Source organism: Branchiostoma floridae, chromosome 6, assembly GCF_000003815.2.
Source record: "Branchiostoma floridae strain S238N-H82 chromosome 6, Bfl_VNyyK, whole genome shotgun sequence".
Taxonomy (NCBI): domain Eukaryota; kingdom Metazoa; phylum Chordata; class Leptocardii; order Amphioxiformes; family Branchiostomatidae; genus Branchiostoma; species Branchiostoma floridae.
In genome coordinates this window covers 812,049-823,893 of record NC_049984.1, presented here as the reverse complement: position 1 = coordinate 823,893, position 11,845 = coordinate 812,049, and the positions used below count along the sequence as shown (strand labels likewise).

General features: G+C 37.9%; 1 protein-coding gene across 1 annotated transcript in view; it reads left to right on the top strand.

The window, feature by feature from the left end:
• Positions 1 to 10,759, top strand: part of LOC118417371 — a 20,972-nt gene extending 10,213 nt beyond the window's left edge. Inside the window, exons 4-10 of the mRNA XM_035822925.1 lie at positions 1,319 to 1,590; positions 2,009 to 2,282; positions 3,712 to 3,909; positions 4,201 to 4,358; positions 4,763 to 4,884; positions 5,956 to 6,108; positions 7,200 to 10,759. Of these exons, the coding sequence (XP_035678818.1) occupies positions 1,319 to 1,590; positions 2,009 to 2,282; positions 3,712 to 3,909; positions 4,201 to 4,358; positions 4,763 to 4,884; positions 5,956 to 6,108; positions 7,200 to 7,593 (1,571 nt within the window). The 3' untranslated portion in view covers positions 7,594 to 10,759. The remainder of the gene's footprint in view (positions 1 to 1,318; positions 1,591 to 2,008; positions 2,283 to 3,711; positions 3,910 to 4,200; positions 4,359 to 4,762; positions 4,885 to 5,955; positions 6,109 to 7,199) is intronic.
• The last annotated feature ends 1,086 nt before the right edge of the window (positions 10,760 to 11,845 follow it).

Sequence of the window (11,845 nt, the reverse complement as noted above, 5' to 3'; positions counted from 1 at the left end):
ATTGTAGTCAGCTGCCCCCCCATTCTGGCGTCCAGCACCGGTTGCGCCAAGTATGAAATGAGAAACAGATGGGGGATGAGAAGGAGGAACCTTTGCACTCTGATTCTTGGCGTTGATTGGCTAAAAGAGATAACTGCACTATAATAAGGTATGTGACCCAGTGATGGCACTTCGTGGTCCTGTAAGGGACAACCACAATTACCCGTCAGGTAAGTACCCTTGGGCAATTCTCAATTTAGAAATAATAGCTTTCGTAAGAATTAGATCAACAACAAATCATAAAAGGCGGCCTGCATGCCCTTTTGCGTAGAGCGTAATCGGCCGTTTTAGTTTTACGTAGAGCATAGGCGGATCGCTTAATTCACCGTAGAGCGTAATCAGTGCATTTTGCTTAGAGCGTAATTGACTCTCTTATTAATTCTACGTAGTGCATTGTAGTTCCCCGGAATTTACCGCAAAACGTAATGGATGAATTGAGCGTATTGCGTAATCAAACCATTACCCTAATCATTGCCCTAAGTCCCGTCAAAATGCAGGAAATTGCGTTTCAGAGGGTCGTGATTTCAAAATTTCGGGTGACCTCCTTTGCGATGCCCCGCACCATCTGCGCTCACATCAACATGGTGGCGTCGCCATCAAAAATTCAAACTGTATTTGATTAATAGAAATGGCAATAAAGATTCGTTGATGAAAGTTAGACATCCAGGTATACTAATAAGATACACCAAAAACATTTACTCCAGCAAAGTCATATCCAGTTGCTTAATTGAAACCAATTGTTTTTGGTGACATTAAGTATTGCCTAGAGTCTGCGAGAAAAGGTGCCCCTCAAATACAGTGTTTCAGAGGGTCAAGATTTCAAAATTTTCCCGGTGAACATTCCCCCGGATCCCATAGAATTGTCGCGCCTTTGGCACTCAAGATGATGAAGATTCGGTAAGCAATATTGCGCCCCCCGCATTAGAAATTTGCTGCCGCCTCCTCTGCCGCCGGTTACCATTAATCAGTCGCTCGATGATGAGTTCTGCATAATGTGTGGGGAAGCTTTCGAATTTAGCATAGAGAGGCTTCCTGAATTTAGCGTAATACGAAGCCGGCCATTAGAATTTAGCGTATAGCATTGTCTGGTCCCCCCCCCCTTTGGGTCCTCATAAAGACCTGCCTACATATACATGTATGACTTATAGAACACAATTCCAAAAAAAAACTGGACATGCACATCAATGACATGTTTTGTTGATAATTTAGTAACATTAAAGTAATTACACGGACCACAATAGACCAGTACAACGTATACCTTCATTTTCCAACATCTTAGGTATTGAGGTACACCCACCAAATGAGAACAGCTACACTACCAAAGTGTTCCTGGTTGGGTGCACAGCAGACATGCAAGCGAAAGCTTTGCTTATCAATATGAAGCAACACAACGGCAAATATGGGTGTCCCAAGTGCCTACAGCCTGGTACCCATACTGGTCACAAGCACCAGTACCCATTCAGCCAAGACAACCCAAAGGGCCCCCTGCGTACACATCGAGACACCAGAGCCCATGCTGCAGCTGCAGTGGAAGGAAACACAGACTCTGAGGTAAGATTTTTGAATTTGTTTCTCAGGTCTGTTTTTTATCACCACAGAGCTACATGTATAGAACTTATCCTGGAAAAAATGCATTTGAAAAATGGATATATTTTCTTAACTTGTATGAAAATTGAAATATGTAAAACAATGAAAATAATGGTACAATTATTATACGTATGTTGCATTATTGTCCTTCCTTATATTTTCTCAAACAATTTTTGTACAACTCTAGTGGGGACACCTGTCATGAATCAATGCATAAAATTTCATGTTAAGATCTGAATTTCCTCTTTCTTTCCTCGTTTTGAATGTTGAAAAGGTGCAACATTGCTCAAATGCAGCACCAAATTGCCTTGTTGCAAATCATTAATCTGCCCAACCTGAGCACGATATTCAATTTGCTTTTCTTTTCTTACCAATCCAACAGTGCTTTGGAATAAAGGGTCGTACATGGCTGACCATAGTACCATACTTTGATCTTATCGCAGGGATGGCAGTAGATTATATGCATAATGCACTACTTGGAGTAACAAAACGTCTGGTCCGATTTTGGTTTTCTGAAACCCCTGCGAATAAGACAAAGCCATGGTACTGTGGTCATGCTGTACATGATGTGGATGACATGCTGGAAAGAATTCAGCCACCCATGGAAATCCACAGGAGGCCTAGAAGTATTTCCTCTCAACTACAACACTGGAAAGGTATGTGTACACATAGCTTTTAGAGGATTCATTAGTATTTGATTTGATTTTCAATCCATTGTCCGTTTTGTTAAAAGTAACGTTACAAGTTGGATGCTAAAGTGAGATGATAAACTATTTGACAAACTTTAAGATAAAATTGCTGAATAGGTACAGTGTACCAGTACAATTATACTGTTTCTCTTGTTGGAGCGGTCCAGAAAAAACAGACCTGAAAAAAAATCAGTGTACTGGATTTTGGAACGATTGGAAAATAAACAGATTTTACAGGCAGATGTTCACATATTTTGGGGCATATCGGTCCAAGAAAATAACAAAAGCGAAGTAGAGGAGAGTTGATAAGTCATTTTTGAGCAAGTTCCTATACCAGTAGTTAAACATTGCTTTAAGTTAACAGAATGTTTACATGTCGAATTGAACATAGGATCTTAAAATGCATTGAGAAGAGGAATTACTCCATTAAACAGATTCCTTTTTAGCAAAATGGACCATTGTTTTAAGTATTGTGCATTCGCTAGTTTTTTTTCTTAATAGACAGGTCTGTACCTGTACCTGACTTTTCCGTAATGGTACCCACCCCTATTACTAATTATATGTTATATTCATGACAACATGTATTTCTGGCCAAGTCAGTATTGTTACATACTACCCCTGCGTCAGGGAACCCAGCAGCAGTATAATCTAACTATGGATGAATGTAGTTTGATAGACCCAAGTTTAGGACCTGATTACTACCAAATGCTTTATCACAACGACAAATAGAAAAGGATCTTGTTAAACTGATGTCTAGACTTGTACAAAATAGGTGTGAAGTTGATGAACATGTAGATTTCAGTCAATGGGCAGCCTCAAAACAATACTATGTTTTCAGTCATCAAAAAACTTAATTTTTTGCCCAAATTTGAGGAGATGGAAGTCTCAAAGTGTAGAGTATTTTTGCTTGAAATTTATAACAGATATACATGTAGATACTTGAATTAGCTATTAAATGGATCCTTGCAAAGTTTGGGTCCTTGTCTTGTTAGCATACGGCTGTTACCAGAAGTAGGTCACTTTTCTGATTTTGGAAAAATGTGATGAAAACTTCAAGGCCAATTTCCATGTTGTTGACATGCAAAAATCAGTGAAAATGGTCTCAAAACTTGTTTGGGCTGTTGCCATGGCAACAATTAGTTATGACCGGAAAGAAAGCTATTTTGAGGGGCTGTGGGCCAAGTACTATCACTGTGCAAAGTATGAGCCAAATCGATTTTTTGACCCTGAGCACTAATGTTTGATTCTTACTAGCTCTTAATTCACTTGGGTGTAGCTCATTGATATGTTATACATTAATTACATATTAGATACATTTGTGTTCAGTTTTGAAATATTTGGGTATCACCAGACAATAACAATAGGTAATGAGTTCCCTACCATTTTGTATCTCTAGCTTCGGAGTTTAGGGCGTGGCTACTCTATTACTCTCTTCCCATCATGCTGAACATCTTGCCAGAGGCGTACTATGAGCATTACACACTACTTGTGATGGCAATTCACACTCTCCTACAATCATCCATTACAACAGACGATGTTGACAGGGCAGAGGCACAACTTGAACAGTTTGTGGGCCAGTTCGGAAACTTGTATGGTAGGTATTGATCAAGCAATATGAATGAAAATTTGTATTGACATTGAACATGTGTGTCACGGTCCCAAGTTCCAGAAATTCTAGTTAAATGCTGTACACGGATAATTATATTTAATGGACAGTTACCCTTCTTGTAAATGTATGTTTGCTGCTTTTAAAGTCTTATTAGTCAGTATGACTAAAGGTACATTATTACACTGACTAATGAGGTATTTTGCCAAACTCTCTTTAAGATATTTATCAAGTGTTTGATTGTAATTTGTACAGTCATGAAATTTTTTGTTTATGCAGCAACTTCAGAACTAGTCTGCAATGTGCACAGCCTGCTACATTACGCAGACAATGTCAGGGACCTGGGTCCACTTTGGGCGAACTCCTGTTTTTATTTTGAAGACCTCAACGGACAGATCATAAAGATGGTTCATGGGACAAATGGCATTGTTGAGCAGGTCAGTTCTAGAATAGAATGAAACAGGTTAATACAAACAGTGAACTGAACTCAATGATGTGGGCAATGTGTTTGTTGTCTACATTTAAGATTTCTGAAATGAATATCATTTGATATAAAGTACATTATATTCTCGGTAGCCTAGGGAACAATTACATGTTGAAGCTGGGCTCAAAACACCCACCCACAAACTACATTTACTGGATAAGCATTGACTAGGTAATGCTTTTGAAAATTTGTTACACTTCTGGAGGAAAATGCATGGATTTGTGTTGCCAAGTACAAGTACAAGTGCAAATGAAATTCTATCTGTCAGACTCCTTAATCAATTTGGGAGTATTGGAGCCTTGTAAAGTATATCTTAACAGGGGTTTTCTCACACTGCCTTTATTCTTTTATCAACAGATCATGAGAGCAGTGTCAATAATGCAAAAGTTCCCAGAAGTTACAAGGGACTGTTTCAAACCTGACAGTCCAGCACATGCCTTTCTCCAGAAGATTTGGGGGCAAAGCAACCCAGAACACAAGTAAGTACAATACATCACAGATATTTCCATTCTCAAATTGTGATAATGTGAAGGCTGTTGTTTCATTTCATATAAGGAGTCTGCATATTTTTTATGGCTCAGAATTTTTAAAAAACCACAAGGGCCATTCACCGTAGTAAACACAAAAATTGTTGGCATTCTGCTGATTTAACAGTCAAGACACGTTATTGTTATCATTATCAACATACTGGTTGCTACTCATAAGATCAATACCCTACGATTATGAAAGTATAAGGCCACAAAGTTTACTCCCTTTGCTATATATTGGTTTTAAGAATCTATCAAGAGTTTAAGTTCTAAACAACAACTGGAATTAGAAATCCCCAATGTAATGTTTACAAAGGCAAGGCTAATGGGCTCTTCCCCAGGTGGAATGGCCTCCAACACATGTACATGTACTATACTCATTTGCCATCTTTGATACTATCTTATAATCATACACCCCTGGGAATCTGCTTGCATGGAGATTAAGACAATAAGAGTTACCAACCTAGGTTTGATGTGTTCAAAAATTCTTATTTTCCCAGAACTATCCTAGAATGGAATTTGTTATCACCAAGCACAGTAGGGGATAACTCTTCCCTGGATAGTTTTAAAGAAGTTCATAAGTTACAATGTAGGTGTGATAGGCTGTTCAGTGTAATATAACCAGCTGCTGCCATGCCATGTTCCTGCGAAGCTGGTGTGTTATGCCGAAGGGCAGTTATATACCGGCTATATAGATACAGATACAGAAGCTGGTGTGTTACGCCGAAGGGCGATTATACCGGCTATATAGATTCAGATACAGAAGCTGGTGTGTTATGCCGAACGGCGGTTATACCGGCTATATAGATACAGATACAGATACAGAAGCTGGTGTGTTACGCTGAAGGGCGATTATACTGGCTATATAGATACAGATACAGAAGCTGGTGTGTTATGCCGAAGGGCGATTATACCGGCTATATAGATACAGATACAGAAGCTGGTGTGTTATGCCGAACGGCGGTTATACCGGCTATATAGATACAGACACAGATACAGAACTGTTTTGCCATTAATTTTCAGGTCAAATTACCATCGAATAGCAGATGACTGTTTTGCCGTTGGCTTCATGAAGAAAGACAAGCAAGATGGGAAAGGACTGCTTGTTGAGGACCACTACAATGCAATTACAGCAGCTACAGGACAACCATTAGGAGATTTGGCTACATATGACAGGTAAATAAAGTTTTATCTCATACACCTTGCTGCCTACACATGTACCTATGCCCTACAAGGTATTCACAGTGTGCTAAGAGGTTTTGAAAGACTTTTAACAATTCAGTAATGCCATCCAATGTCCAATAGCAATGTAGTCAGACAGAAACACCCTCTAACATCCATTGGCATAATACTGGCCCGTATACTGCAATTTCTCAAGCAATGCTAATTTGGCAAATGATCAACGCATCATTTTCTCCAGTTACATGTTGCTGTTACAGCCTGAGAAAATGGGCGTATACTGACAAGAATTTTAATTTAATTTTGGTCCGTCACAACCGCTATGACGTAAAACTTTACTGCTGGCGTAGCATTAAAAATGGCGGGAAAATGGCGGCGTACGTTCAATTTGACCCATTCCGCCGTAGATCCGGGCGATAATGCAACGGTTCCTCACACTTTTACACGAGTTGTAGGTCACCAAAAGAAATTCAAGATTGCTGTTGAATCATGCTCGTCTTGTGCCGTGAGCACATGTGATTATTATCTACAAATCTGGTGATGAACGTGACAGTGTGTTTGTCCCACGACAAGCTCGCCTGCCCCGAAAATGAACTGAAAACTTTTGGCCTTGTTGTCTTGGAATGCATTGTTATCGATGCTTTGTAAATGATGTATTGGACACCTAGATGTCTGAAGTGTGCATACCTATAATAATAAATAACTATTGTTGCATGTGTAGATCTCTTTAAATTCCATTATTTTTTATCGGTCGGTATAAGTCTTACGGCCGGTATTATGCCAATGCATGTTAATTGCTTTATTTGCATTTTCCATGCGAAGTGAATCTTGTTACATCATTCATGGAATCGGATATTTTTATCATACAAATATATGTGCTTGATGTGAGAATTTTTTGTTTTCTAACCAGTTCCACAGAAATACAATGTATTATGATAGACAATTTTTGATGACTTAATGCAATTTTTCGCCCAGGGTGTGGCTCTATTTTATTTTAAGTATGTTGAAACTGATTGTCTACATCTTTGGACTCAAGTCTATCAATATGTATGGCTAATGACAGTTATTTTCTTTCATCTATCCTACAGAATGATGATCCATGGAATAATCTACCACTCTAAGGCATACAGAAGGGTTCAGAAACACAATTCTTTCACTGTTGTATTTGGAGATGACAAGTGTGTTGGGGAAATTATTTGCTATGTGCAACATAGTGCTAAGTCCTGCACATGTGTGGACCCTTGTCAGTGTGTCGCAGTAGGACGACACTATGCTATAGTACATGTTTTGGAGGCCATTCCACCTGGGGAAGAGCACAACAATGAAACAACCCTTTTCTCTGTCCCACATATTAACAGGCACAAGCCCTCTGGAACCTATGTAGCTATAGCCTTCAACCAAATCAACACAAAGGTAGTATCAATGACCCTGAATAACTCCATATACACAGCAGAATTCCCAAACAACATTGAGAAAGAGTAACTCTTCCCCAGGTGGAATGGCCTCCAAAATATGTAGAGTCCATTCCAAGTCACTGTGAGGGTTGCCATTGTCATCAATTCTTTTCAATTTTATGTATAGGATATTTGATATTTTGAAATATTTTGAATTATATTTCAACTTTCTAAAATGTTTTCCTGGCTGTGTGAAACCTTTGAAATATTCAGGATGTGGAACAGAATACTTCTAACAAATTGTAAATAATGGTAACAGCGTATTGCCATTATTTACCATTTTCTACCATTTCTTGTAACAGTGGACTGGGAAGAAAGCAATTTGCACATCCCTGCAAAGTGCATGTTTGTGTATGGTTGGGTGTCATACAGCAATAACTCACCATAAAGGACCCAACAGTGCTCAGTAGTGAAGTCTAAAAATATCCGAGGCTGACAAAACTTTTATTAGGGCAATCAACTATTTCTACCATTTGGCGAAGTTTACCATTTTTTGTCAATATTTCTAAAAGTGAAAGAATCCTGCAGATATTTGAAAATTATTGGAAATAAAGAAATTTTTGTGCGATCTCTTTCAAAATGCTTCCGAAGTATTCAAAGGAATTTAGATAGATTCAAATTTCTCCATTAAATTAAAAAAAAAATTATAACTGCTGGGGCTTATAGATATTCTTTTGTTCAAAATAATTCAAACTTTTGACGATTCTTGTCTAAAAACCCTCATGATGTCTTGGAATGGACTCTACTGTACACATGTACAGCATTGCTTGGTCAAATCTTAACTATTTTACTTTCCAATATGTATTTTTTGTTGCTTGCAAAAGTGAATGCGTTTTCAATTCTGTTCAATGGCCTCCATCTCATGTTTACGCATATTCTATTCAATGATTTATTGTCTGTGCACTTTTTACAGTGAAATATTGTACATATGTTGTGGACTTAATCATTCTAGCTTATGTTATATCATGATACTTTCATTTCTTATGCTCACATGAGAAGCAAACACACTTGTCATCTTTAAATACAACAGTGAAAGAATTGCAGTTTTTCTAGTTAACTGTACTTGTATTAAATTGTTCTGCCTGAGTTTATTCTAATGATACTGAAGAAGAGTGATGGATGTCAGTCTTGAAACGTCCGGAAGTAAATGTTTTTTTTGTTAATCCAGTTGTAGAGATTGAATTGTATTTGAAGATCATTTCTCCAATTTATTCATCTGTGTTTTTTTTTGTGTAGAATGGAAAATAGGAACTCTAAAGTTGATGATAGCTTGATACAGTGAAAAAGTTTTGAATTGTTCTAAAGCTACTAAACTTTACCTGAAACTTATATGAAGTCAATTGAAGGTGGTTTCAAATTGCAATATCTTCAAAATGATGCAAATATTTCCAAAATATTGCACTGCTTGCCAACTTGATATTCCTAAATACCCTTTGTTTCTAAAAAACAATGGATGTAGCCTTAACTGCATATAAAGGTGAACTAACATGATTATATTATAGATAACATGAAGTCTTTGTGTATTTGTTTTGCAACATGTTTTAAAGAAATGACATTGATAATCATTGCTCAGTTTGTCCATCTCATACAGTTACGGGACTTCTACTGTATTTGTTAATTATTACATGGTCTAACTTTAGGACACTGACTGCTCAAATAAATCACTTGGTGTGTCTTTTCATCAATCTGTACTCATGTCAAAGTAACAGAGAACTTAAGTATAGCTTATGTCATTGAATAAAGGTTTGCATGTCACCTCAGAAAGGAATTTACATGTAGGAGTATGTTTGAATGAGAGTTACTGAGTTATTAATGAGAAATTTCTTGCCAACATATAAAAAAGATTACTGTAAATGCAGAAACTTTTGCAGAGGTTTTATATTGCAGTGGTTTAATGTTCGCAGTTTTTGTGGTGGCCGCTTCACCACGAACTCAAAACCACCGCAAACATTTTCCTTATAATCTTCTGCTTGCGCCACCTACAGCCCTTCTTGCTATAATTAAATGAATGAATGTTTGCGGTACCATGCTATGATGAAGAGACATGAATACTTACAAGACACATTTGATTTTAGTTTGCATTCATTCATTTTTCCATACAGGGAACAACGGAGGCTAAACCAGATAGTGAGTGTGTGTGTGTGTGTGATACGACCTACTGTATAACATCATGATTGTAGAAAAGTAGTATAATTTGTACTTCTTATTCAGAGGGTAGATATTGTTGTCAGATCAGTGACAGGTGATCACGCCAGCACTGTCTACTTCTACACAGTACTGGACAAAAGTGGACTGTTCTGTTTGTTTGTAGCATCCTTGGTGAGTCACCAGTAAGTGGTTTCTGACTAGCAGTTCGGAGGCGCTGGGTTTTCCACAGTATGTGATTACAGTGCAGCACTGTAAATGCATTCAAACTCACAAGATAGTGCTACTGCAAATTCAAAACCACTGCAAACATTCCATTTACATGCTACAGCAAAGGGAAATCCCCACAGACTTAAATGCATTTACAGTATAATATTAATAAGATGAGTATGACCAACATTTTACTGCAATGTGAATAACTTCAAAACAAACCAGTTATGTAAATGACCATGTAACGTTATATGTACAAGGATAGGTAGATTCTAAAAAAACAACATTTTGTTATGGCATTTATATAAAAGAAAGTTCATTCTAATATGAAATGACTTAGATTTGCCAGAAAGGTACACATGTACATTGTACAGGCTCACATCTGAAATACCTCACTTTGTTATTTAGTTTTGTTCATCTGAAATACCTCACTTTGTTATTTAGTTTTGTTCATCTGAAATACCTCACTTTGTTATTTAGTTTTGTTCATCTGAAATACCTCACTTTGTTATTTAGTTTTGTATGAGCAAAATGTTTTAGATTAGATATGTATCACAGTGTGATAACAAAAGGTGTAGAAGTTTGACCTCAGAGTGTAATGCTTGAGACAAAGCTTTTAAAATCATTAAATGACAGTTTTAGTATTCTACAGTATGTCTTGGGATTTACCACTAGTCAAACCAAACTATTTCAGTGTCTCCTTCTGAAGTCAAAGTCCATGTTCTGGATGGCAAAGTCCACAACAACAAACAAGGAAGATTTTTTTTCCCAGATCAGCTTTTTGAACAACTCATTGTCGCCCCTAAAATCAGCCTGTTGCCTATGGCTTGTCTATCAAATAATATACAGCCAGGTTGCGGTACTGTCCAAAATGGGCTGAACCTGAACGTGAAAAGTCACCACTTTTTAATGCTTTTTATTCAAGACAAAGTCATATCATATCCTCCACCAGTCCTTCCTATGGCCACATGTTATGGAATTCTGCAAAAAATCGAGACTAAACATGACTGCCTCCTGACATGTTGCCTTCTTCACAAACATGGCACTAATACTACTCTCCTCTGCAGTTGAAGTATACTAGTCTCCAAGCAGATGTGTCAGCTGGATTAAAAGTAGGAGTAGGGACAAATAAGTTTTACAGTCTATCCAGTGAGCTGGCCAGTTCAGTCCTCGGCCAATTAACTCCTACTAGGATGGCTTGGCCAAAGCCCCACTATTACTATATTCGACCAGGGAGGGGGTCTGATAGAGACTTAAAGTATAACGATTACAAGTAAATAAGTCCTCTCAGTAGTCTCTGCTAGCCAACCCCCACACAAACCTTGATGTTAGGGAGGAAAAGGGGGACACAGGAAACCAAGCTTTTTTTGCCCAACCTGAACGTTTCTGGTGTTTGTTTGACTACATTAAAGTGCGACACCCCCAAGGGTAGATGAGGTCATAGATAAGTAAGTACATTCAGTCTAGACCCTTAGCACCAGTTAGCACAGCCAGTACAGGTCCTGTGTAGTTGGTCCTAAGTAAGCAATATTCAGGTTTAGGGTAAGCGATAAAACACTTATATCTGGACAACAAAGCGAGCAATTTCAAAACCGTTTTCAGATTACAAGTACCTAACAATACACATTTCTAATCATACCAAGTTTGGCCGCCTTGAAGACACTTTTTACCATAACCCTAACCCTAAATTAAGGTTACAGTTAGGGTTAGGGTTAGCGCTTAAACACTTATATCTGGACAATAAAGCACACAATTTCAAAACGGTTTTCATATTACAAGTACCTAACAATAGACCTTTCTAATCATACCAAGTTTGGCCTCCTTGAACACACTTTTTACCCTAACCCTAGCCCTAACCCTAAATTAGGGTTACGGTTAGGGTTAGGGTTAGCACTGAAACACTCATATCTCCACAACAAAGCACG